A 25,577-nucleotide genomic window follows, 5' to 3' on the forward strand; every position below is an offset into this window, starting at 1 on the left:
ACAAAATAAAGTGCCTTTATCCGTCACGAGCCACCATCTTGCTTTAGTTTCTGCCATCCCTTACAAACCCTTGACCTCCTTCATACAGAGCCAAGGCATTCAAGCCGCTGCTATATTCACATAGCTGTATTCACGAGCTGCCCACATGAAAACACGGGGCCCAAATTTAGACTAGAAGAAGGGGGTGCAGCGCCAAACGCCACTTAGACGCGCCTGTATTCGGCCTCAAGGTGAATTCATCCTGCCACAAACAGCTAATCATATTTCTGTTTGTTCAGTAAACCGTTTGCTATTTGTTGAGTAAACCAAGGTGCGAGCAGCCCTCAATGAGGCGCTCATAATGGGAAGACAGCGGCAGACAGTCGCACTCAGATTATCTCTCTCTCTCCCTGCATCCTCCTCTGCCCTCCAGGCATTCGGCAGAATAAAAGAGGAGAGCTGTGATGTATGGTTTCTTTGAAGTTGGTGAAGGAAAAGCTCTGAGATGGTTGGTGACTTACTGGGGTGTTTTTCCCCTCAATGTGGAATGCATTAAGCTTTGCTTCTTTTTTTGTTGTTTATTGTTGATGTCTTTTGCACCAAAGCTGCCGTTAAAACCCTTTTATTTTTTACTGAGAACTTTCTGCATCATGGTTGTCCGTGGAGTGGACTGCATTATGATTGACCTTTAACCCCTGCTGACCTAGGCCTTCATGCCCATCCTTTTCTGTGCTGTGATGTTGACCTGGAACTGGAAGTCAAGTAACATCTGAAAGTGTTTTTCTGTTACTACATACGCACAACCCACATCAACCACAGCAGGTTGGAGCTAATCTTTTCTTTTTTCTTTTGCTTCTCGCCTGCTCGCCACCTGCAAAGATTGGAGTGTGGCTGCCAGTGTAGAGTTCCCTCTGTGGAATTCTTTACATGCTACTGAGTATAAATCCCATTCCTTACAAACTAGGGATGGGACGATACGCGATATTATCGTTTATCGTGATAAAAAACACTCACGATAATCGTATCGTGGAGATTTAATTTATCGCGATATCGTCCTCCGTCATGCACTGGGATCAATTCTCCTTTTATTTGCCGAGCTGCATATATGGTACCATTTAAACCTTCTATATTGGTAAAGGTACTTATACGTACTTGATACAATCTTTTTTTTTGTCTTTGCCAGAAAATAGCCGATCTACAAGCTCACAACGCGTCGCGATGTGTTGTGAGCTTATAGATCTGCTATTTTTTGGCAAGTGTTCTGCCTTTTGATTATCGCGATAATATCGTATATCGCGATTTCTTCATAATAATCGTGATATGAAATCTTCATATCGTCCCATCCCTATTACAAACTCCCACCTGAACTACTGCTCCAAAACAACCCAAAAAAAAGGTTTAATGGCAAATCATTACAGCAGCAGAAACAAGTCTTCAAGTATTGAGTTTAGTACAGCATCACGTCATCAAGAATGATTTACTCACTCAATCAGTTTCCTTCCACTGATATTATTCTTCTCACAATTATGTTGATTACTTCCAGCGTGCGTCGTGGTGCGTGTTTAGTTTGCATGGAGGTAAGCAGCACATCAAGTTTATTTATTACTCCCAAACGGCGACATGTCAAGTAGCATTTGCATCACTGTTATGCATGTCATACATCTGGCCCCAGATAGAGTTGGGCTACCACTGGACCATTACGACCATTGTATAATTTCAACCAATTGTGAACTTAACATTCCACAAAGGCAGCTGAAAGCTGCAACAGTGTTATTTGCTGATGACTTGATGATAAGTTATACACTATTGCTGGTGTGTGTGACCAGCTATCAGGATTTCCGTTGGCTTGTAATTTCCTTCGCTTTTTTATTTTATTTTACCAGTCAAGAGCTCAAAATCCAACATATGAAGATCTTGCCAACAAATAAAGGGCAAGGAGCTTTAATAACATCTTATACTAAGGCGTGGAACATCTAGGCTAAGGCGAAGGTATGTTTTCACAGACCTGTAAAACATCCATTAGTGGCTCACTTCTCTATTTGTTAACACAACAAGAACGCATCTCCCTTTCATATTGAGACAGCCTGGCATTAGAATGCAGCTGAGATGACACCGTTGGGTTATCATTTTGACGCGTGCTGCGGCCCTCAGGTTTACCTACAGCAGGGGTTCCCAAACTTTTTTGTCTCAGGGCACCCCATAAATATCTTTTTAATCTGAGGCACCCCTACATTATAATTTTCACTCCCAGCACCTTATATTTATAGCATATTGTCGTTGTCGGGTGGAAACCTTGTGTGTCCAAAACCGTTCGTTTTGTATTTATCATCTTCAAAATGTACTAAACTAGTGAAAACAGCAGATCTACAAGCACACAACGGTTGTGTGCTTGTAGATCGGCTGTTTTCACTAGATTTGTGCGACAGTCTTGTATGATGAAGCAGGGCTTTGCTTTACCAAAAAACGTACACATTTGAAACTTGGAGATGCGAGGTTTCTGCCCGACAGTGACGATATTTTAGTGATTATGTTGCGAGGAAAAAATTTTTTTTTCAAGTGTCCAAATAAATTCTAAATATTATCAAATTATCTCGCGGCACCCCTGGACTGCCGTCGCGGCACCCCAGGGTGCCCCGTCAGTCACCCACTTTGAAAACCCCTGACCTACAGGTCTGTCGTTTTTATATTTCAAGGCATTGGCATGGATATGATGTCCCAAGTTTCCCCCATCCCTGTTAAAACCTTTGTTTTTCACAAACGATGACTCGTCTCCCCGCTGCTGGCTCCAGAGGGATGGAACATTTGCTGAGGTTTTTACTTTTAATGGTGGGAGAAGCAGCGGTTGTGTCTTTGACACACTGATAAACCATTTCTAACCAGATGTCTGCTGGAAAGGAGAAAAAGAAGATGTTTAAGCTATTTTGCTGAAATATGACACGTTCACGGGCGTTTTATTAGAGGTTGGCCACTAGCCCACTACTCGACCACTGGACACACTACATGCACAAATCAACTGAATCAGAAGGACAAGCGCTGGTTTTTGTTTACGTGAGCAAAAGCCCTTTTCATTGAAAAAACATTGATCAGAATATTTTATTTAACGAGTTAAAGTAGTGAAAACAGCCAATCTACAAGCTGTGTGCTTGACAGATCTGCTGTTTTCACTACTTTTGTGTGACACTTTTGTATGATGAAGCAGGGCTTTAATTTACGAAAAGAACGTACACATTTGAAACTCGGAGATACGAGATTTCCGCCCGACAACGACGATATATTGCTTTGCCTTCAGTATTTGCTTGAGACGGAGAGAGATGCTGTGTAGGTTTTATAGACTGTAGGTATATATTTTCTCAAATATTCCTGTACATGCTGGCTGACAGCACACTTTCCCCAGTGGAAAATCTGATGGCCACGATTAACCTTATTGTAGCGTTACAGAGCTGTGGTGAAAAATCGCTCCTCTGAGTCTTATCATTGTCTTGAAATGTTTACTGGACATGGGATGTGACCTGAGCCATTTGAAAACTACCAGCCCATCCACGTCCATGTTAACATGGAAGGTCAATCAGACGCCACATCTGCAATTCAGCTGTGGACAAAAAGCAGGCCTCTCTTCGGCGTTCACCTTCGTCAATCAGTGGTGATTCATATTTGGTTAGGCTCCTGCGTTACGCAGTACTGGAAAGGTTTTGGAATTGATCAAGGGTCCCGGAAGGTCCTGGAAAAAATTGCTATGCATTGTCTTTGGTTATTGATTTTGTTGATACCTCTCTGAAATGACAAATTAAACATTGGCCAAATTGTCAAATATTAGAGGCAGAAATTGTGAAGCATGTAGATCTGCTATTTTCACAATAGAAACGTGTTATACAAAATTCCTCAACTCTTAGTGCTCGTCAGGGTGCCGGGGTCCCCAGTTAAAATATGATTATTTCGGGGGTCACAGCCTGAAAAGGTTGAGAACCACTGGCATACACTACCTGTCTTTGGGCATTGCACATAGGAGTAAGCGACTTGTTTTTGAGCTGAATTATTGTTATATAGTCCTGGAAATTGGGTTAAATATTCTGGAAAAGTTTTGGAAATGAATTGGTAAAAATGTGTGGGAACCCTGGAGGTTGTAGATCTGCTATTTTCAGTGCACGACACCGGCGCGCGACCGTGTGTAAACCAGTGGATGGCGTCTCCGTGAAACCCAAGACCATGGGATCCTCCGCTGCATTAGCCGCACTCCCTGCCTCTTGCCCAAGGATTTGTTTGGAGTTTCCAGTTGATAGGGTTTCGAGACAGGCCCCCTCCCCCCCATTAATGTGGCCAGTATCTCCTTCGGCGAGAGGCCACTGGCCAGGGGGAGTGTTTATCTCCCGGGCGCTCAGAGATGGAGGCTTTGGGGAGGCACGGTGGGACTCTGTTGCACAGGAGGGTCTTTGTTCTACCTGTGCTGGCCGTGCCACCTGGCCACCGCCAACCTTTTGTTCTGCTGCCTCGTTGCCTGCAACGTGATCCGCGGGACTGCAAGAGAACACTCGGTGTTTACGTTCTACCTGCTGAGGCCCACGGTGAGGGCTAGATTTATTATCCCAGATGCATCGCATGTGTCCATTTACAGTTGACAGGCATACACGAACAGACATCGTAATGCACGTCGTACATCTTGTACACGATCAATGATACGGCAGGGCTTCACGTTTAGTTGAAAAATGATCTGGTCAGTATTGAAGTGCAGACTCTCCAGCGATATCCAGAGATCTCACAAGATGTTGCTGTTGTCTTTTATCAGGAGCAAAGATGTCTCAGATTTCCCATAATGCAGTCTGCTGCGCACTTACATTTTGGGTCACATTTCAAGTTGCGCATTGTAAAATTGTAAAAGCAAAGCTTTTCGTTTTTTACACCATCAGTTTAACTGTTAGCCCTTAGTAGTTCCGCTTCACTCTTTAATTTCTCCACCACTCCAGTCCATACTGGGCCAGAGTTGGCCTTTGCTATGCCATAACACACAGCATAAAAGAGAGAGTCACAGCTTGGGGCATTTTTTTTAATGCTCTAGTTATCGTCTGTAATGGACTGCACTCGGTGTGCTTACTGTGCTAGGTAACTAGGTCTTGAGTGGGTCTCCTTTCAAGTAGAGCTAAATTAGGGTTAAAGTAGGGCTTAAATTATGCTTCGTCGTATGAACATGTTTGTGAACGAAAATAACCGTCATGTTCTTAAATCGAGAATCTTTTTTTTCTTCTTCTGTCAAGCGCCACGGTTGTACAACATGTGTCATTTTGGCAGTTTATGCACAAACTTGCCTGTAAGTTAGAGGAGCTAGTAAAGTCAGAGCTTAGGATCTGTTTAGAATCATGCGAGTTCTACTAAAGTTATAGCACTGAAATTCCCATGCTTTCCAGTGTGTGCATGGTTTTCTGTCTTTGTCATGCTTAGAAGTGGAAGCAGTTAGTTGAACCATGAAGTAATTAAGTATAAAAGGAGTCCCCCCCCCGCCCCCTGTGCTGCCTCCTCCTCCTCTCTCTTCCCGCACAGTTGTACACAACATAGTCTGGGAGTAAAGCAAGCCAGTACCAAGCAGCAGCTACTTAGAGAGTAGAGTGTCTTATGAATGCTATGCCATGAGGTTAGACCACAGGAGTTTTGTAACCAGCTATTTGTTAACGGTGTAAGAATAGTCCATCGGGGGCGCTGATAGCCTAGTGGTTAAAGGACAGCTCCGCCCTAAATCACTTCTAGGCTCATTTTCCTACTTACATTGATCCAAAAAGACTGTCAATGGGGTCTGTTAGGCAGAAATGCCCCTGTTGTCCAGTTTCCCCAGGAGAACCTAGCAGCTCTCATACCATAGTGGAGCCTATTAATAATCCTATCACTTTTACACTATTTGTTGTGGTCAAAAGTGTTTTTATTTTTCATGAATGTGGTACTAGTTGTCTTGTCATTACAAACACATCCATGTCATCGTTGTCCCACACAAGTCACCACGCTCTTAAGAAGATGTTATGCTTTTATGCAAAAGATGCCCTGTAATTGGCCAGTACAGTCACTTTGATTGGCACTTGTGCCGAATGCTCACCCCAAAGCATTATTTATGATATTGTGGTGGCTTGTAGATAAGAGTAAGCTGAACACAAAAATGCATGTTGCTGTGTGATTTATTGTTTCTGTACGCTACCCTTTGCTACACTTGACGTGTGTTGCTGTAGAGCAGGGTTTCCCAATAGGCGGCCCGCGGGCCATTTGCGGCCCGCGGGGGGCTACTATCTGGCCCACACCAACCCCAGTAATAATGGTGGTATAAGAGCAGCAACAACACTAGTATATCGTCGTTGTCGGGTGGAAATCTCGTATCTCCAAATTTGTACGCTCTTTCCCAAATCATACAAGGCCGTCGCACAAAAGTAGTGAAAACAGTAGATCTGCTGTTTTCACTAGTTTAAATCATTTTTAAAATGATAAATGCAAAACGAACAGTTTTGGACATACAAGATTTTCACCCGACAACGACGATATCTGAACTGTCACTGGAGTAACGCGAACGCCGCCGTCGCCCCCTGCAATGTTGTGGCCCTCGGCTTGGTACCCTAGACATACTGTAATTCGGCCCTTGGGGAAAACTAATTGGGGAACCCTGCTGTAGAGGCAAACTCATTTCCCTCCCAATCAGTTTCTCCACTTGGTTAGATCATAAATACAGTATACACACACAGCTGAAAAGAAGAAAAATACCTTTTAAAAGACATTCCCGATGGGAACTACAGGTGTGGTAGCTGTGCCCAATGTGGCTTTACGTCAACATATAAGACCTGCACACATCATCCCCACAGTGTAAAACCTGTTCTGTGGTGTGATCACCTGTTACACAACTGTGGTGTACTGTATCATGTTAAATGTCCCTGTGGCTTGGGGTACATGGGTAAAACCAACAGACCCCTTCGCACCCGCATCAGCGTCGAGCATCGCTCTAATATCAGATGCGGGGGATGAAGGGAATCCTGTGGCCGTGCAGTCTAAACTGGCAAGCCACAGTATTTGTTCATTCGGTACTGTAGGCATCAAAAAGGTGGAAAAGACTCCCAGAGGAGGCAATCAGGAGCACTGTCAAATTACAAATAGAAATATTTTACATTTATTATCGCAATGCAACGGAGTTCAAACCATTCTTGAACCTATCTCTTTATAGGAAGTGATTTAGTTAATTTTGATCCCCCAAAATAACTAGTCATTTGAACGAATAATTGGCAAATAATCTAACAATAGCATCGCACATGGGTCAGTGCGCTTAACTTTCACCTGTTCTTTTGCTTTATTAGAGAACGGTTTATTTGGAGAAACGGAACAGGGGTGACACAGACAGGTGCAACACAGGTCTTAAACGTGTGACATTGCAGTCTTTGTTCTTTGTGGTAACACATTATTATACCTGCTATCTGGTTGAGACCACAGTTGATGTTTTCACTAAGCATTATGAGTCAAGCTTCCATATTGTGATGTTGTGTTGACGTTCAAGTGAAAAAGAAAACGTGTCACAATGCAATGGACTAAACATTCGACCTAAAGGACCCTGGAAATGGGTCTGTCAGCCCCTCTCCCCCGACGCCGCTTACCCTGGCAGCACGGTTTTTAATTGCTGTCAAAGCGCGTGGCCGCTCTGCAGAGAGGCACACAGAGCTGAGCATGAGGAAGGCAATTATTGCGGCACTAATCCAAGGCAGCATGTGTGTGTGTCTGCCCGGCAGTGCGTTGCCTCGGGGGCTTTGCACACGAGGAGCCTGTGCACAGAGGTGTGAACTTCCACTGTTGTTCAGTCCACCGTAGGGATGGGACGATACGAACATTTCATATCACCATGATTGTGACCAAACGAAATCGCGATTTACGATATTATCGCGATAATCAAAATCCATTATCCTGGGTGGGGCGAACATTTGCCAAAAGATCTACGACGCGTTTTGAGCTTGTAGATCAGCTATTTTTTGGCAAAGACATTTGATAGAGAGTGAAAATCAAGTACATCAAGTACGTATATTATAAGTATGTTTTACCAATAGAGGGTTTAAATGTGACCGGATCAGCACCTCGGCAAATAAAAGGTGAATTGATCCCAGTGCATGATGGGGGACGATATCACGACAAATTAAATCTCCACGATACGATTATTGTGAGTGTTTTTTTTTTTAATCACGATAAACGATAATATCACTTATCGTCCCATCCCTAGTCCGCAGTGAGAGCGCACGGCCAACTCAGCCCCGCTCCAGGGCTTTAGAGGAATTCAACCCCCCTCCTCCTCAGAGCCCTTACCTCATCAGGTGTCAACGGTCAAACGTCCCAAGGCGTACGAGTGCACAGGCATCGGGCAGGCGTGGGTTTCGGGGGCTGTCAGAGACGCGTGTTTCCTAAACCCACCAGGCTTGAGTTAAGACCCGCCTCGCGGAGACGCGAGAACTTCCAGTCCGTGCCGGACACATGGATGGTGGATAAAGTCAGACCTAGTAAAGGCATGAAGACAATCTTAAACTTAAAACTTGTACTGAGAAAAGCCTGCATTTGCACAATGCACAGCTATTAAAATAAACTGTGCTAAAAAAAAAAACTTGAAACTAACTTTGTACTGTGCTTAAAAAAGGGAAAACTTTGTAACTTTGCTAAAGAGAAAAACATACTGAGAAAGCTATTGATTTGTCACTACTGTGCTCAAAATAAAAACTCGTACTGATTATCAGTTAAGTTGTTATAGTTTGGATATGGCTTTGGAATTATTATGCTGCGTCAGCGTGTATTATTGTAATGGATCGGTAGGTAGGTAGTAGGTACAGTAATGCTTTGCACTAAGAGCACTAAGTCTAACTTTCATACTTAATACTTATTGAGAGGGGCGTTTCCACGAGGCGGGTCTTAACTCAAGCCTGGTGGTTTTAGGAAACACGCGTCTGAGACACGAGCCCCCCCCTCCCCTCCTTGAATATCACCAAGTGGGCAAAAGGCTGTGAATGTTTCTAATTGAGTCAAGGTGAGAAACGGGGCCCGTGAGTGTGGAGTTGTGAGACTGTGCCCTGGGGTACCTGGGGGAGTCCGGGCACATTCTTCTTCCCCCGTCTCTTTTAACCCATTTAGGCCTAAAATTAGTGGATGCTTTAACTATTGAAAAATAGCAGATATACAAGCTCACAGCGCGGCACCGAGTGCCGCGCTGCGAGCTTGTATATCTGCTATTTTTGAAAAAGTTGTAAAAATGTGTGCAAATCTTTGAATATATGTATTGTCAAAGCGAACGATTGTAACTCAAATTTTGCTTCTGGGTGGTCCCTGGAACTACATATTTTGAGATGGGTGTCCGTGGCCAAATACATATCATTTTGGGGGTCCTTCACATGAAAAAGTTTGAGAACCACTGACATAGTGGTGTCTCAAGAACAAACCAACTGAGCTCCAGTTAAGCGAAAAGGACCTTTTCTTTGACGATGGCTGGCCAGATTGCTGACATAGAAACATAGGTTTTTCAAAAAAATCTTAGAAGGATTCCAAAAGACACTTATAGAATCGGGTCAAAATTGAAATTGTCAAGATTTTTCAAAAATAGCAAAAATAGCAGAACTATTTTTCAATAGTTAAAGCATAAAATAATAATACACTATAATGTGTACCCGTTCTGAATGGGTTAACTCGATCCTCCGAGACTGATAGACAGGCTCCAGTCAGACAGACGGGGGGACGGGGGGGCGGCGGGGGGGCTTCAAGGACTTGATAGTGCTGCCCCCAGGCCAGGGTCGGGGATTTCACACAACATGCATTAACAGTCTTATTAGACTATATGTATGACTTCTTGAAGTCAGACTTTTTGGTATAACCGTTATGTTAACTGTAGCACTGTAGTTAACTGAAAACCACACTGCATGCCGACCTGACCAGCCTGCCGACTTCAATGTGCAGAGCGGTTTCCAATGCTATGAATTTCGCACGGGGACGACGAGCCTTTTCTCGTTGTGTGCGTTGTTGTGATTTCCAATGCTATGAATTCGTAAAATTCGTAAATTCACCGATCCGATCCGATCGGTGCATCCGATCAACCAGCCGTTCAGTATGCCCACTTGAGGCCATTTTGGGGTATTGATTTCCACAGTGCTGAAGGAATAATTAGTTACTGCTATGATAATAAATACATAGTAATGCTGGTAAATAACTATAAGGCAAATATATAAATGAATTCATGAGTGAATTAATTAATTAAAGTTAAAACATTAACATTTAGAAAATATAAATAATATATAAATAATAACTTGATCGGATCGGTGATTGATCGGTATCGGGTGAACAAACTTTTGTGATCGGTGATCGGTTCCAAAAAACCTGATCGGACCATCCCTTGGATCACTGCTGGGTGTTGCCATGTTAATTCCAAAAGGATCTGATCTCTTTTTTTTGTTCATTTTTTTATGGAAAGCATTCCGCTGCCTTCCTCCTAAATCATCCATAGTCCACATTTTTCTCTCTCCCTTAGATAGGAAATTGTACTCATATTTTAGGGGTTGTCTCGCATGATTGTTTTGATGTGTTTCAGTCGGGCACCAACTAAGAGCTCTCAAGTGCTAACAGATGTAGTCTGCCTATGTCCGGGGTTGTCAGGGGAACCCCCAAATCCAAGCTGGCACTTTGGTGAATATTTTCCCCCCTCTCTCTCTCTCTCTCTCTCTCTCTGTGGTTGTTTCTTTTAGTTCTCCCTCTCCAGGTAAGACGGTTCTAGAAGTTCATGAGGGGGCGGCATAGCTCAGGGGTAGAGAAACCATTATTAGAGCACGAAGGGTTCCCGAAGGGTTCCCAGTTCGAATCCGGGCTCCTCCTGAGTTAATGTCGAAGGGTCCTTGGGCAAGACTCTGAACCCCACATTGCTCCCGGTGAGCAGGTTGGTGCCTTGCATGGTTTCCTCTGCCACCGGTGTATGAATGTGTGCGTGAATGGGTGAATGTAATGCACAATCTCTGTAAAGCGCTTTGGATAAAAGCGCTATATAAATGCACCATTTACCATTTACCATTTATGAGCTGTTTTGCGGTAGGAAAGACCTTCTCTGCCATGCATTGGTTAATTGTGTGTACTGTATGTGTTTCTCTCCGCCCTCTGTCCTCTCACAGGTCTAGATGCAGAGCTGTACTACGTGCGTGACGACGTGGTCAACACCTATGCTCTGTCCTTCACCCTGCCCGTGCCCAGTGAAACCAACAGCTTGCACTTCACATGGCATTCCACAAACAAGGTAGTCAAAGGCTACCGCTTTTACACGCACACCAATATGCCCTTAAAGGAGTAGTTCACCCCCAAAATGACTTTTTTTCTATTGATACTCATGCCATGGAGAGTAGAGTTCAATAATATTTTTTGGTTTTTGTCACATTCCTAAGACAAAAATTTGATTTGAGTACATTTACCCCCATTGATTCCGGATGGTGACCCGTTTCGAAACGGGTCACCATCCGAAATGAATGGGGGTAAATTTATTGTTATCACATTTATCTTAGGAATGTGACAAAAAACTAAAAATATTATTGAACTCTACTCTCCATGGCATGAGTAATCAATAGAAAAAAAGTCATTTTGGGGGTGAACTACTCCTTTAATATTCAAGATAATGAATGTTTTAAGTTAATGTGCTGTTGCATGTAAAACACCCTGTCAGAATAAGCTGTCATGCCAATGACGAGAACCCAGTATAAGGTTCCTGGAATATTGCAATATTACTCCGAATACTAAGCATAGAAACTGTCAGTCATCCATAGTGATACATTGTTCGTAAATTGTAATAAGAAATAATAAATACACATCCACCAACTATAGAGGGTATGCGCGTGACATCATCATCACACCAGGAAGTTATGCGGGAACGCCTACTGAGTGGCAAAAAAATTACTTTCTGCACTTGACAGACCACACACCAAACAGAAAGGTCCTATCTGATTACATTAAACAACGTTAAACTCACTTTGCCACGCACTTTGCCACTCGATATGCCACTCGATTTGCCATTCACTTTATGCATGCGCATACCCTCTATTGGAGTATACGATTAGGTCAGTTGCCACTTGAATTCAGTTATCATAACTACCATTGCTAGCTGACAGGTGCAAAGACAGGCAGGAAAAAGTATGTTTATAGTTGGCACAACTATCCATTGTGTGGATATAAGCTGAAAGGTGGGTTTAAACAACATATACATACCTATTAAGCCTGGGATATTAGATGTTTTTTGGGGTGATATGGGGGAGTATTCCAAATACGGTGCTTATGTAAACGTAGCTAATGTCATCATATCATCACTTGTCTGCATATGCTCTCACTTTTACATTATTGTTTTAACTGCGTGTTGTGTCTTATGCTTGCTTTATTGTGTCTAAATAACACCAACAGAGTGCAACTACTGATTTTGTTGAATGCTTGCACACAATGACAAGGGGATTCTGATAGTGTATTGGACTAGGGCTGTCACGATTATGACATTTTACATGACGATTAATTGTCACTCAAATAATTGCGATTAACGATTTAATTGTGTTTTTGTCGTTGACAATTACATTTCTGTTTGGCTTGTAGGCTTTGAAGTTGCACATGGTAGATATGACACATAACCTAACTATACAAAGAAATTACTGACATATTTGACAACTTTATACTTGAAAAAGAACCTTGATAGTGGAAATAGCAGATCTACAAACTCAGAACGCGACGCGTTGTGAGTTTGTAGATCTGCTATTTCCACTACTTTTTGACTTCTTTTTAATGTATGAACATTTTTCATCATGGAAACGATTATGAAAAAAAAATCACGATTATGTCAAATAATTGCGATTAGACGATTATGTAATAATTGTGACAGCCCTATATTGGACCCTGTATCTCGGCATGTCTTAGGCCAACCACCATCTCAGTTGTGACACCAATCTCTCTCTCTCTCTCTCTCTCTGTCAGGTGGACTATCGGCTGGGCTTCCAGGTGGAGAACCCCGCTGCCATGAACGCACCCACCAGCAACATCTCCAGCGAGGGGGAGGTGCCCCGCGATGTCTCCGGTTCGTCAAATATCCCCCTCCCCCCAAAATAAATCTTAACAGGGATCACATCCTCTGTGGGCTTGTACGAACTAGTAGTCTGTAGTGTCTTTAAAAAAAAAAGGGTCGTGTTTTCACGAAGACGCGTCAGAGTGGTGCCTCGGGGATGACAAGAGTGTTTGGGTTTCAGTCACCTTAGGATCAGGTTTTAGTAATGGTGTGAGAAGCACTGCAGGCGTTTTGTTGTGGTTTGCGATCAGGAAACAGTTGGAAGGCTGTCGTCTGCCGCATCATGTAGTCAGGAGCATGTCCCCTCTCAGGAAACAATATCTCAGGACAGAACTGTAATCGAGGCAATAGACCTTTTGTCAGCCTTCTGATTGGTCCCTGAGACTCCCTGACTGGCCAACCAGAAAAAACATTCACTTTTTGCTATCGGGGGTGGAGTTTGTGCAGTGGAGAATGTTGCTTCAGCCTTTCAAAAACTGTCCGCAGTGCGGAGCACGGCAATCGCCTGGTACGGCCGCGGCAGTAGGGGGCGATCTCGCTACTGTTTTGCTATGTAATTACTGTACCCTTTTCTTCCCTTTTTATTAATATCACGTAGATGTGTTTTTTTTGGTACTTTATATAGCTGTAATGAGGCTATGAACAAAAAAAAAATCCCATCCACTTCCACTATAAAAGAATCTGCAATAGTGATTCTGTCCCACTGGGATTAAACACATTAAAACATATATTTTCGGGGAAACCCCCTGTTTTGCAATGTAACTACTGTACCTTTGTCTTCCCTTTTTATTAATATCACCTAGATGTTTTTCCTTTGGTACTTTATATAGCTGTAATGAGGCTATGAAAACATAAAAAAATCCCATTCACCGCCACTATAAAAACAATCTGCCCAGGGAAAATGTCCCATCATAGTAACAGGGCAGAATGGGGCGGGATTTGCAAACTAGTCTATTCTGTTTGAATTTGCCTCTGGGTCATATTGTTTGTGTATGAAGCCTGCTAATTGCTTTCTCTAATCAAGGTCAATTTGTGCTAGGCCTGTCACAATTATTACATAATCGTCTAATCGCAATTGTTTCGTCATAATCGTCATAATCGTGAATGTTGAAAAATGTTCATACATTTTCAAACATTTTCAGAAATAGTGGAAATAGCCGATCTACAAGCTCACAACGCGTCGCATTGCGACGCGTTGTGAGCTTGTAGATCGGCTATTTCCACTCTCAATGTTATTTTTTAAGTGTCAAATTGTCAAATATGTCAGTAATTTATTTGTGTATTAAGGTTATGTGTCATATCTGCTTTGTGCAACTTCAAAGCCTAAAAGCCAAACAGAATTGTAATTATCAACGACAAAAACACAATTAAATCGTTAATCGCAATTATTTATAATTTTTATCCCACAATTTTGTAACCCATTTTTTCACCCAGTGCCAATTGCCTATGTAATCCTGGGCTCTGCTCTCCCTCTGCCAACCTGGGGAGGCAACGGACTGACCTCATGCTTCCTTCTATGCATGAGGAGTCCAAGTTGCTTCTTTTCACCTGACAGTGGAGATTTCCCTGGTTTGGACGTAGCGCGTGGAAGGAACACGTTATTCCAACCAGTTCCTTTCCCCTCCATCAGGCGCCCCGGCTGGCCAGGGGGAGGCATTATTGAGACCAGGATTACGTGCATGTTTTTGTGAGGGTATCAACCCTAGGAGACACGGGGAGAACATGCAAATTAATCACAATTATTTGAGTGACAATTAATCGTCATGTAAAATGTCATATGGTGACAGCCCTAATGTGTGTGCGTTTGTGTGCAGTCTTCAGAGTGGACCTGTTCTGTTCGGGTAAGGTGGACGGAGAGGCAGTCGTGACGGTGCAACTCAATCTGACGATCCACTCCAACAACTTCACAGTGCTCAACTTCAAGAGGAGGAAAATGTGCTACAAACGTAAGCTTACTGCTGGAGGCAGGGGTCTGGAAATGAGAAATGATTAATTTCTTCCTTTGGACGAATACCGCACGTTTTTCACATATATCTTCAATATTTTTCATTTGTGAACCTAAAGGAGCCATTAGATGTTCTTCAGCACTGTCTGCTGCAGTGTTTTAACCCATTTAGGCCTAGAATTATTGAATGCTTTAACCAGTGAAAAATAGCAGATATACAAGCTCACAGCGTGGCACCGAGTGCCGCGCTGCGAGCTTGTAGATCTGCTATTTTTGAAAAAGTCGTGAAAATGTGTGCAAATCTTTGAATATATGTATTTTCAAAGCGAACGGTTGTAACTCAAATTTTGCTTGTGGGTGGTCCCTGGAACTAGATATTTTGAAATGGGGGTACGTGGCCAAATAAATATCATTTTGGGGGTCCTTCACATGAAAAGGTTTGAGAACCACTGACAGACATAGTAGTCTCTCAAGAACAGACTAACTGAGCTCCAGTTACCTGTAAGTGAAAAGGACCTTTTCTTTGACATAGGTTTTTTCCAAAAATCTTAGAAGGATTCAAAAGACACTTATAGAATCGGGTCAAAATTCAAATTTTCACGATTTTTCAAAAATAGCAGATCTACAAGCTCGCAGCGCGGCACTCGGTGCCGCGCTGTGAGCTTGTATATCTGCTATTTTTTTTATATTTAAAGCATAAAATATTGCGTCATAATGGGTTAAATAAATCCATCTGTCCATTCAGGTCATTTTGTGAATGTGCATGGTTTTTATCAGACCCGTGGCATGAGCCATCCTCCTTAGGCAGCATGGCGCTGTTGGAAGATCCCACAGTGTGAACTGTACCAGTATTTGTCTTGAGCTCGGTTACTATTTTCAAACCCACTAGATAATTACACGCTGCCCAGAGGCTCCTTGTCGTATGGGCCAAGGATACAAATGTATACTCCGCTTTATTTTGAGCGCATGAGTCAAATTAGAAGCCGTAGAAGAATGGCGTTTGTGTCTCTGCCACAATGAAACCTAAAGTGCATACGGTCGGGGAGCACTACAGCTATAGCCTAGTTCTTGGATCGCACCCAAGTCATACAGTCTGGTGACCCAGGCCAAGACCAATGGATTCCGCATAGTAACAGTTTTTTCCCCCTACTTGTCCCCCAACTCCCATCCTCCGTGCGTAGTGATTTACAGCTACGCTAAGTCACGCGGCGTACGCTAAGCCATCTCGCCATCTCTGCCGCCATCTCGGGAGTGGAAGGCGTTGCTCGTCGCCGTCTCTTCGCCTTGACAGTGTGTTAACGTGGACGTCTCTGTTATTTGACTGAAACCTGCTGTTGATACAGCCGCTGATCTAATTCCCTCCCCTTCTCCCTCCCGTCCCGTCCCGTGACAGGAATAGATTCTGACCCCAAGATCCCCTCGCCGTCCAACAACGGCACCGTTCTGAGGCCTGAATGTAAGTATGACTCACCAACACACACACACACACACACACACACACACACACACACACACACACACACACACACACACACACACACACACACCTTACACTTAACCAGTGTGATTTGCAATGACTGAGCAGAGTGAGAGAAGTTGAGTGTCACACGTCTCGGACTCATGTACACTTTGACAGGACGGACACAGCGGCTGTTGTCATGCACTGTAAAGATTGAGTTATACTTGGTGTACTGTATGTACGCCTGGGAGTTAACACACTGAAAATAGCCAATCTGCAAGCTCACGATGTGTCACGATGCAACACGTCAGCTTGTATAATTGTATATCGTCGTTGTCGAGTGAAAACCTTGTATCTCCAAGTTTCAAATTTGTATGTACTTTTGCAAAGTAAAGCCCTGTTTCATCACACAAGACCGTCGCACAAAAGTAGTGAAAACCGCAGATCTACAAGCACACAACGCCTTGCGGTGCGAGGCGTTGTGTGCTTGTAGGTCGGCTGTTTTCACTAGTTTAAATCATTTTTAAAATGATGAATGCAAAACGAACGGTTTTGGACATACAAGGTTTTCACCCGACAACGACGATATATACTAGGTCAGCTTGTATATAAATCAGGCTTAAAGGACCGTCTCTGTCTACACCCACTTAGCTCCTCTACCAGCATTCAAGATGCCCTCAGCCACTGACGACATGGAGGCTGGGCCAGCCTGCAGAGCCTCTCCATAGTGCAGCTCACATTGTTTAGAGGCAGTAAGATGTACAATTCAGGGCCTAGAGAGGGAGAGACGGGGGGGTAGAGAAACGATGAATGGCGTGGAGAATGACCCCTCCCCACTGCTGGAACACGCTCTGGTCAAGCCGGCCCCCTCCAGAGCTGACTGGTCTCTTCCGCCTGGGCTCTGTGCTCGGAGCCATTGTGAGCCCACTGCCTCAGCAACAAAGCTCCATTAGTGGCCTTGCCTCCCTTCTGCTTGGGTGGGCCCGAGGAACCCTGGCCCCCTCGCAGGCTTTTAGAGAACATGGTGAGCAAAGCACTCAGACACTGGATCCCGGGCAGAGTCTCTGGTATTTTAGGTCTCCATTAACCCCGTAGCAGAGCACTTTAGAGTGACTCACCATATCACCTTTGCACGCTTTTCTCTCTGTCCCTCTCCCACTCTGCCTTACCATTGCATTGTAGTAGCTCATCGCTGACATAATGGCAAGACGGCAGGGTTAATTTAACTCTTCTAAACCTTATGGGACAATGTTTGGCCCCGCTAGCGATGGGGCTCCTAGGATAGCAACGCCCGTCGGTCCATCGAAAATGTTTGTCCCAACCAAGATATGTTGAAAGCTAGAGGCTGGATTCCCATAGAATTTGCTCTGCACCTTCATGCAGCATGGCCTATAGGGGCTGCTAGTCTTATCTTGGGTGGCAGGGGCACGGTGGCGGCGTAGTAGTCGGTAGTGCTGTCAGTGTCGCCCCACAGCTAGAAGGTCCTGGGTTCGATTCCCGCGTGGGACGCTGTCGGCGCTGGGGGCGTGTTTCTCTCCTCCGCATCATCAGTGGGGTTGGCAAAAGGGCCTTTCTGTGTGGAGTTTGCATGTTCTCCCCATGTCTGCTAGGGTAGGTACCCTCACAAAAAGAAAATGCAGTAATCTTTGTCTCTATACTGCCTCCCCCTGGCCAGCCGGGGCGCCTGATGGAGGGGAAAGTAACTGGTTGGAATAACGTGTTCCTTCCACGTGCTACGTCCAACCGGGGAAACTCCCCCCTGTCAGGTGAAAAGAAGCAACTTGGACTCCTCATGCGTAGAAGGAAGAATGAGGTCTCAGTCCGTTGTCTCCCCAGGTTGGCAGAGGGAGTGTAGTGCCAGGATTACATTTGATAATTGACACTGGGTGAAAAATGGGTTACAAAATATTTAAATATTTTATATTTGTGTTGTGAGGCTATTTCCACTTTTTTTGTGTCATTGTTTTTAAACGTTTTCGTGTATAAAGACATGCCCAAAATACTAGGGATTGATTATTAATCTGTTATCTGGATTTGGCGTCTCCTAAATGTCTAAATTGTCAATTTGATTAAATTACAGGGTAGTTATTTTTTATAATCTATTCATCTAACTGATGAGTTTGATTAATTGTTGCAACCATCAATCCGGGACAGCATCTGTGTTGCTGTATATACTGTATACAGTGTACTGTATATGTAGGAACATAATTTTTTCTCCAGAAAACCTCAGTTTAGGATTTGGACGGTGTTTTTTAGATTGAACCTTTCTGAAATGGCATTGTTGTGACAAAGTCTCCTATGCTCTTCTCTTTTCTCTTGCCTGGCCTATGACCCCTGACCCCGCCGTGCCTCCAGTTGACGGCGGCGTGGCGGCCCCCACCACCTCCACCCGGGTCTTCTACATCAGCGTGAGCGTGTGCTGCATCGTCATCTTTGTGGTCGCCATCATTCTGGCCATTCTCCACCTGCACAGCATGAAGAGAGTGGAGATGGAGGACAGGTCTGCCTCTTTGTCTGTCTGTCTCTGCTATGGGTGCTCACAACTTGTAACAGGGTTCCCACGGTCATGAAATTCCTGGAAATATTTTGAAATTAGAAAAATACTTTTCTAGTACTGGAAAAGTTTTGGAATGTATCAAGGGTCCTGGAAGGTCCTGGAAAAATAGCTATGCATTGTCTGTGGTTATTGATTTTGTTAATACCTCTGAAATGACAAATTGTCAAATATTAGAGGCAGAAATTGTGAAAATAGCCGATCTACATGCTCACAACGGCTCGCAACGCGAGGCGTTGTGAGCATGTAGATCTGCTATTTTCACAATAGAACCGTGTTATACAAAATTCCTTAACTCTTAGTGCTCCTCAGGGTGCCGGGTCCCCAGTTAAAACATGATTATTTCGGGGGTCACGGCCTGAAAAGGTTGAGAACCAATGGCATACACTGCCTGTCTTTGGGCATTGCGCATAGGAGTAAGCGACCTGTTATTGAGCTGAATTATTGTTATATAGTCCTGGAAATAAGGTTAAATATTCTGGAAAAGTTTTGGAAATTAATAGGTAAAAATGTGTGGGAACCCTGTTGTAATGATCAGGGAAAAAGACCCAAGTCATTGTGTTTAACCAAATGAACCCTTGCGTCCCTATTCTAGGGGCAAACATTTGGCAAAAATTGCTATAAACAACAAGTCACGAGGCGTTGTCAGTTTGTAGATTGGCTACTTTGGGCGAAGAGAGATGGTGTAGAGACAGGTAGGAAAACAATTACCGCATTTTCCGGACTATAAGGCGCACTTAAAAGTCTTTAATTTTCTCAAAAAACTACAGTGCGCCTTATAGTCCAGTGCGCCTTATATATGGATCATTCATTGACATTCCCTTTAGCACAGCTCCATCTGTTGGATGCATAACGCAACGGTAGCGTCTATTATGTGCGCCTTATAGTCCGGTGCGCCTTATAAATGAAAACAGTTCGAAAATAGACCATTCATTGACAGTGCGCCTTATAGTCCGGTGCGCCTTATAGTCCGGAAAATACGGTATTTGGTCAAGGATAGTCCGCTGGGGAGTCAGTGAATTATATATGGTTTAAGACCTTAGACAATAAGAATTGAATAAGTTGCGATGAGATAAGACCCATAACATTTTATCTGTCCCAGAGGATGGGGGTAGTATTGGCTATTTTGGGCCTGTGATTCTGTTTAAGCAAGCCAAGTGAGGGCTGTTTTGGTGGAAAGGGCAAAGGGACTAAACAAAATATCTGCAGCACACACAGCCAGCGAACCTCCGATCTGTCAGCCGTGAAAGTTATTTATGAATATATATATGCAGTTAATATGCACATCTTATTGATGTCCAAAGAGCATCAGAAAATCACCTCACCTCCCCCAGGGTTCAATACGAGTTGAAACCTGTGACTGTGAATTCAGATTACCCCTAAATGTTCTTCCTTGCAGGTGGCTGTGTGGAACAGCTGTGTTAGCAGGGTCATCGGGTGTGTGAGGTAGATCTTCAGAATGATCCGCGTCCTTACCACTTAGCCCTATAAACGTAGTCGTATGAGAGAGAGTACCAAAACAGCTGATCAGTGTTTCCCCTCAGATGAACTTGTAAAGCGGCACTGAGTATTTATCTTGTGCGACACTTTTTACTCCTTTTACATTTCCTCTTATTTTGTCTCTTGCAGTGATTCTTTCTCTTCAATATCCTGCGATGCCATGGTCTCCATAGACTTCCATGTAATTTATAGAGCACGGATCGTGCACACCCATGCCTAGATGATGCACCACGTGTGTGCACACTGTTCACAGCTTTCAAACAAAAAAATCCGCTTGGAAATCCGTTCAGGCATTCATGATTTATCAGCCATTATGTTTTCTTCAGATGTAAACAAACATGGCTGCCATGTTTGAAAGAATGGGTTGGTATGGGGGTTAAACATGCAATTTCGCGATCGCGATCATGCCTAATACATTTCTGGAGGTCCAAAATTTTTTTTGAAAAAAAAAATGTATAATAATTAAAAAAAAAACTCAGGGTTGGCACAGGGGTGGTACCTTTTCAAACTCGGGAAACTCGGGGTTGGCACCAGATGTGTTAAGTCAGGTGTCTTTGAGTGTTGTGGAGTCACGATGACCCCTGTTGACCGGCCCCTGGGCAAAAGACTGAGTATGGCCAATACCATAAGTAATGCAACAATGGTAATTAAGTTGAAGCTTGTATTTTTTACCTGTGTTGTAAGCTTGTAGAGATGCTATTTTGGAAAATTCTTAAAAAGAAATCCCATTATATGAAATGCCTTACCCATTTAGACCGGGTACACATTATTGAGTATTATTTTATGCTTTAACTAATGAAAAACAGCAGATATACAAGCTGGTGCCTCGCTGCGAGCTTGTAGATCTGCTATTTTTGAGAAATCATGAAAATTTGAATTTTGACACGATTTTGACCTGATAACTGGTGCTCAGTTAGTCTGTTCTTGAGAGACTACTATGTCAGTGCTTCTAAAACCTGTGTGAAGGACCCCCAAAATTATATGGATTTGGCCACGGACCCCCATCTCAAAATATTTAGTTCCAGAGACCCCCAGGAGCAAAATTTGAGTTCCAAACATTCAATTTAAAAATACATATATTCAAAGATTTGCACACATTTTCACGACTTTTTCAAGAATAGCAGATCTACAAGCTCGCAGCGCGACACTCGGTGCCGCGCTGTGAGCTTGTAGATCTGCTATTTTTCAATAGTTAAAGCATTCAATAATCTCAGGCCTAAATGGGTAAAATAGGGACGCCTGTTTGAAAGCTCTTAGCGATGCCGCGGTGATTTCAGGTCATCCATCATTGTCTATTCAGGCCCTCATCGGGGCCAATCCTCATGTAAAGACGACAACAGCAGTGTTCCTTTGCGTGAAAAGGTTGTTCGTCCTGCCACTAATGTAATATTTGAGGTAAATCGAGTTGCTTTAATGATATTTCACGGAATTGGCTTGATTTGATCACATTGTCTGCGAGCTCTGATGCAGTTCAGTGGCCGATCTACGTGTTCGGCAAGAACATCATGTTACACTAAACAAGGACTGGTAACAGGATGTTCTCCTCCAGTCCTGCAGAAACCATGTTAAGAGCAAAGTCCACTCTTGCCTTACGTTTTATTTTAACCCATTTAGACCTAGAATTATTGAATGCTTTAACTATTGAAAAATAGCAGATATACAAGCTCGCAGCGAGCTTGTAGATCTGCTATTTTTGAAAAATCAAGATTTTTTTTGCAAGTCTTTGAATATATCTATTTAAAAGCGAACATTTGTAACTCAAATATTTGCTTCTGGGGGTCCCTGAAACAACATACTTAGACATGGGAGTCCGTGGCCAAATACCTGCAATTTTGGGGGTCCTTGACAAGAAGCGGTTTGAGAACCACTGATTTAGAGGAAGGATTTAGAAGTCGGGTCAAGGATCGGGTCAAAGATATTCAAAGACTTGCACACATTTTCACGTTTTTTCAAAAATAGCAGATCTACAAGCTCGCAGCGCGGCACTCGGTGCCGCGCTGTGAGCTTGTATATCTGCTATTTTTCAATGGTTAAGGCATAAAATAGTGGTTAAAGTGGTTAAAATCTAACGCGACTCGGGCGCGTTCCAGGTATTTGAGTGTTAAATGACAAATCCCTTCACCTCGCTGTCTTCTCTATGACAGGGCCTGTCTGACCTTCATTATCCCACTGTAGATCTACGGCTTCATTGGCATTTGGCACACTTTAATTCATATAGCCATAATAGGGTTACTCTCTGGCTATTTAAATAGTCTTTTTAATTTGAAATCAAATGAATATAACCGCAGAAATCAAACACTTTTTTACTGTCCTTCATCCGTCCCCAGCATTTAACCTTTTTATGCTCCATCGTCCTGGAATCAGCTCCAAAGACTTTAAACTGTTTTGCGTGGGCTTGCGTCATTGTGTCATTTGCGTTTTTGCTTTGCATTTTATTGTATTTTATCTTTTAATACCTGCTTGTTTTGCCATCTAAGCCAGGGCTCCCTTTTTGAGATAACCATCTCAATGGGACTCACCCTGTCAAAAAAAAAAATCACACCCAATGTGAAGTGAGCGGTGGTCGTGCTTGCATAACGTCTTCAGACTAGGATTTGAGTCTAGGATGTACAGGCGATGCTACACACACATGTTTTGCTATGGCAAAACGCTGAGTAAAAAGGCTACAGACACACGCACAGCCACTCTATGGAGCGGTTTACGTTGCATAACATCTTCCGACTAGGATTTGAGTCTAGGATGTACATTGTACAGGCTATGCTACACACACACGTTTTGCTATGGCAAAACGCTGAGGAAAAAGGCTACAGACACACGCACAGCCACTCTATGGAGCGGTTTACCACCGCTCAAAAAAGCAGAAATAATGAAAGTCAGGGCTGGTCTTAAAGACAAAATGAGTTAACTAGGAGAACAGGTGGCTCCAGTAGACTAACCATGTTAACAAACTGTGTTGCACCCTTCGTGTCTTGCAGTGTGAGTGAAAGTGGAAGCTCCCAGGGACTGTCCCAGCCGTCCACCCAGACCACGCAGTACCTGAGGGCCGACACCCCCAACAACGCTGCCCCCGTCACCAGTAAGAGCTTCCAGTCGCCTCCCTCCCTCCTAACTAGAAATCCCTAAGGAGCTGTGCCAGTAGTGTCCTACATCAGGGGTTTTCAAACTTTTTTGTCTCAGGGCACCCCATGAATATTTGTTTTAATCCGAGGCACCCCTGCATATCGACAGGTTGTCGGGTGGAAACCGTTCGTTTTGTATTTATCATCTAAAATATGTACTAAACTAGTGAAAACAGCAGATCTACGAGCACACAACGCCTCGCACCGCGAGGCGTTGTGTGCTTGTAGATCGGCTGTTTTCACTAGTTTTGTGCGACGGTCTTGTAACTTGGAAATACAAGGTTTCTGCCCGACAGTGACGTTATTTTAGTGAATATGTTGCGAAGAAAACGTTGAGATAATAGCAATTTTGGTTGGAACTGACTTCAAGTTTAAAATGATACTAAATATATTTTTAAATGTCCAAATACATTTCGAAATAAATACATTATCTCGCGGCACCCCTGGACTGCTGTCGCGGCACCCCAGGGTGCCCCGTCACCCACTTTGAAAACCCCTGTCCTACATTACCAAAAGCTTTTTTTTTTTGTAATGCACTATGGGTATATTTATTGTTAAAGTAGAGATACGTCTTCTTGTCCCTGTCATGTGGTGGTTAGGTTTACATTTCTGACATGTCATTGGCTTCCCCCTGTGGGAAGTTCTTTGTGGACGTGTCTCTGCTTTTTGTGACGGTGTCAGATCAGTTCACAGTGAGATTTAGCTGTAGACGGATCAGGCCTAGTTTTTCATGTGCATATCTGTCAGTAGTGCCTCCCAGTTCAATGCTGGCTTGGTTCCCCGAGTCCCCCAGGCACCTCAATGGTAATGTGACGGCGTCGCATATCCATTCTTTATAGGCCTTTTTTTCCCCTACCTCCTTCATCTTTTCTTTTTTTGGACAAAGCTAACAAAACATGTACTGTATGCAGTCTGTCCTGTGGTTTTTAACCACATAAGCCAAATACCGTCACATGACGAAAATGGCCGATCTACAAGGTCGCAACGCATCGCATTGACACGTTGTGAGCGTTGTGCATCCGCTATTCTCCCAGCGTTCGATGTGTATAAATTAATAGCCGGGGACCCAGTCACCAAAATGGGAGGGGACATGTGATTTTCTGCCGTACTTTTTATTTCTGTTTTATCTATTAGTTTGGTCATTAAGGTCCACAGAATGAGAGGCCTGCTCTGCTGGAAACATCGCGAAAAAAAGTTATGGCGATTTTTATATTCACTGTCCCATTGACTCCACTAGAAATATTTAAAAAGGGAAAAAAAGTATGCTTTAATTAGCATGTGAGGGGTCAAACTGGAGGGTTTTCATGATCCTGTGAGTGATGCGTCATTACCTTTTTTCCACTTTTCACAGTTTTGGGCAGCTGAAAGTTAACCCAAGGAATGTTTTTCATGCAAAACAAAAGCTTGAAATGGATTCAGAATCATGAAGAACCCCTAGTTTGACCCCTCACATGCTACTTAAACCACATTTATTTTATTTTTAAAATATTTCTAGTGGAGTCAATGGGACAGTGAATACAAATGGTGTTTTCACAGTGTTTCTGGCAGAGCAGGCCTCTCATTCTGTGTACCTTAATGACCAAACTAATGGATAAAACAGAAATAAAAAGTACGGCAGAAAATCACATGTCCTACCCTATTCCTTGAGCTTTTGGGCTTGTGGGTCCCCGGCTATAAGCATATAGGCCCCCGGCAATTCTTGGGGATCTTCGCCTATAATGACATGCCCAAATTGTGAGGTCAGTGCATTAAAACCCGTTGTCCCTATTTTGGGCTTGTCCTTATAGCCAAAAATGATAGAACAATTTCCAAAAATGACAGGTCTACAAGATCACAATCTGTTGTGAGCTTATAGACCTGTTTTTTTGTTTTTTTGGAGCGGTGAAAGCGCTCCCAATAGACAGGTATGTCCGTGGGTATGTGGGTGGCTGGCTGGCTGGCCGTGTCCGTCCGTCCGTCCGTAGCCTGGCAATACC

General features: G+C 43.5%; 1 protein-coding gene across 2 annotated transcripts in view; it reads left to right on the forward strand.

Annotated features, from left to right (window-relative positions):
• Positions 1–25,577, forward strand: part of ryk (receptor like tyrosine kinase) — a 69,220-nt gene that overhangs the window by 14,303 nt on the left and 29,340 nt on the right. For both annotated transcript variants that reach the window (XM_080725344.1, XM_080725345.1), the window contains exons 2-7: positions 11,109–11,230; positions 12,937–13,036; positions 14,839–14,970; positions 16,363–16,425; positions 18,784–18,928; positions 23,458–23,558. In XM_080725344.1, the coding sequence (XP_080581470.1) occupies positions 11,109–11,230; positions 12,937–13,036; positions 14,839–14,970; positions 16,363–16,425; positions 18,784–18,928; positions 23,458–23,558 (663 nt within the window). The remainder of the gene's footprint in view (positions 1–11,108; positions 11,231–12,936; positions 13,037–14,838; positions 14,971–16,362; positions 16,426–18,783; positions 18,929–23,457; positions 23,559–25,577) is intronic.

The sequence above is a fragment of the Nannobrachium achirus genome (assembly GCF_963921795.1).
Source record: "Nannobrachium achirus genome assembly, chromosome: 1".
Lineage (NCBI taxonomy): Eukaryota > Metazoa > Chordata > Actinopteri > Myctophiformes > Myctophidae > Nannobrachium > Nannobrachium achirus.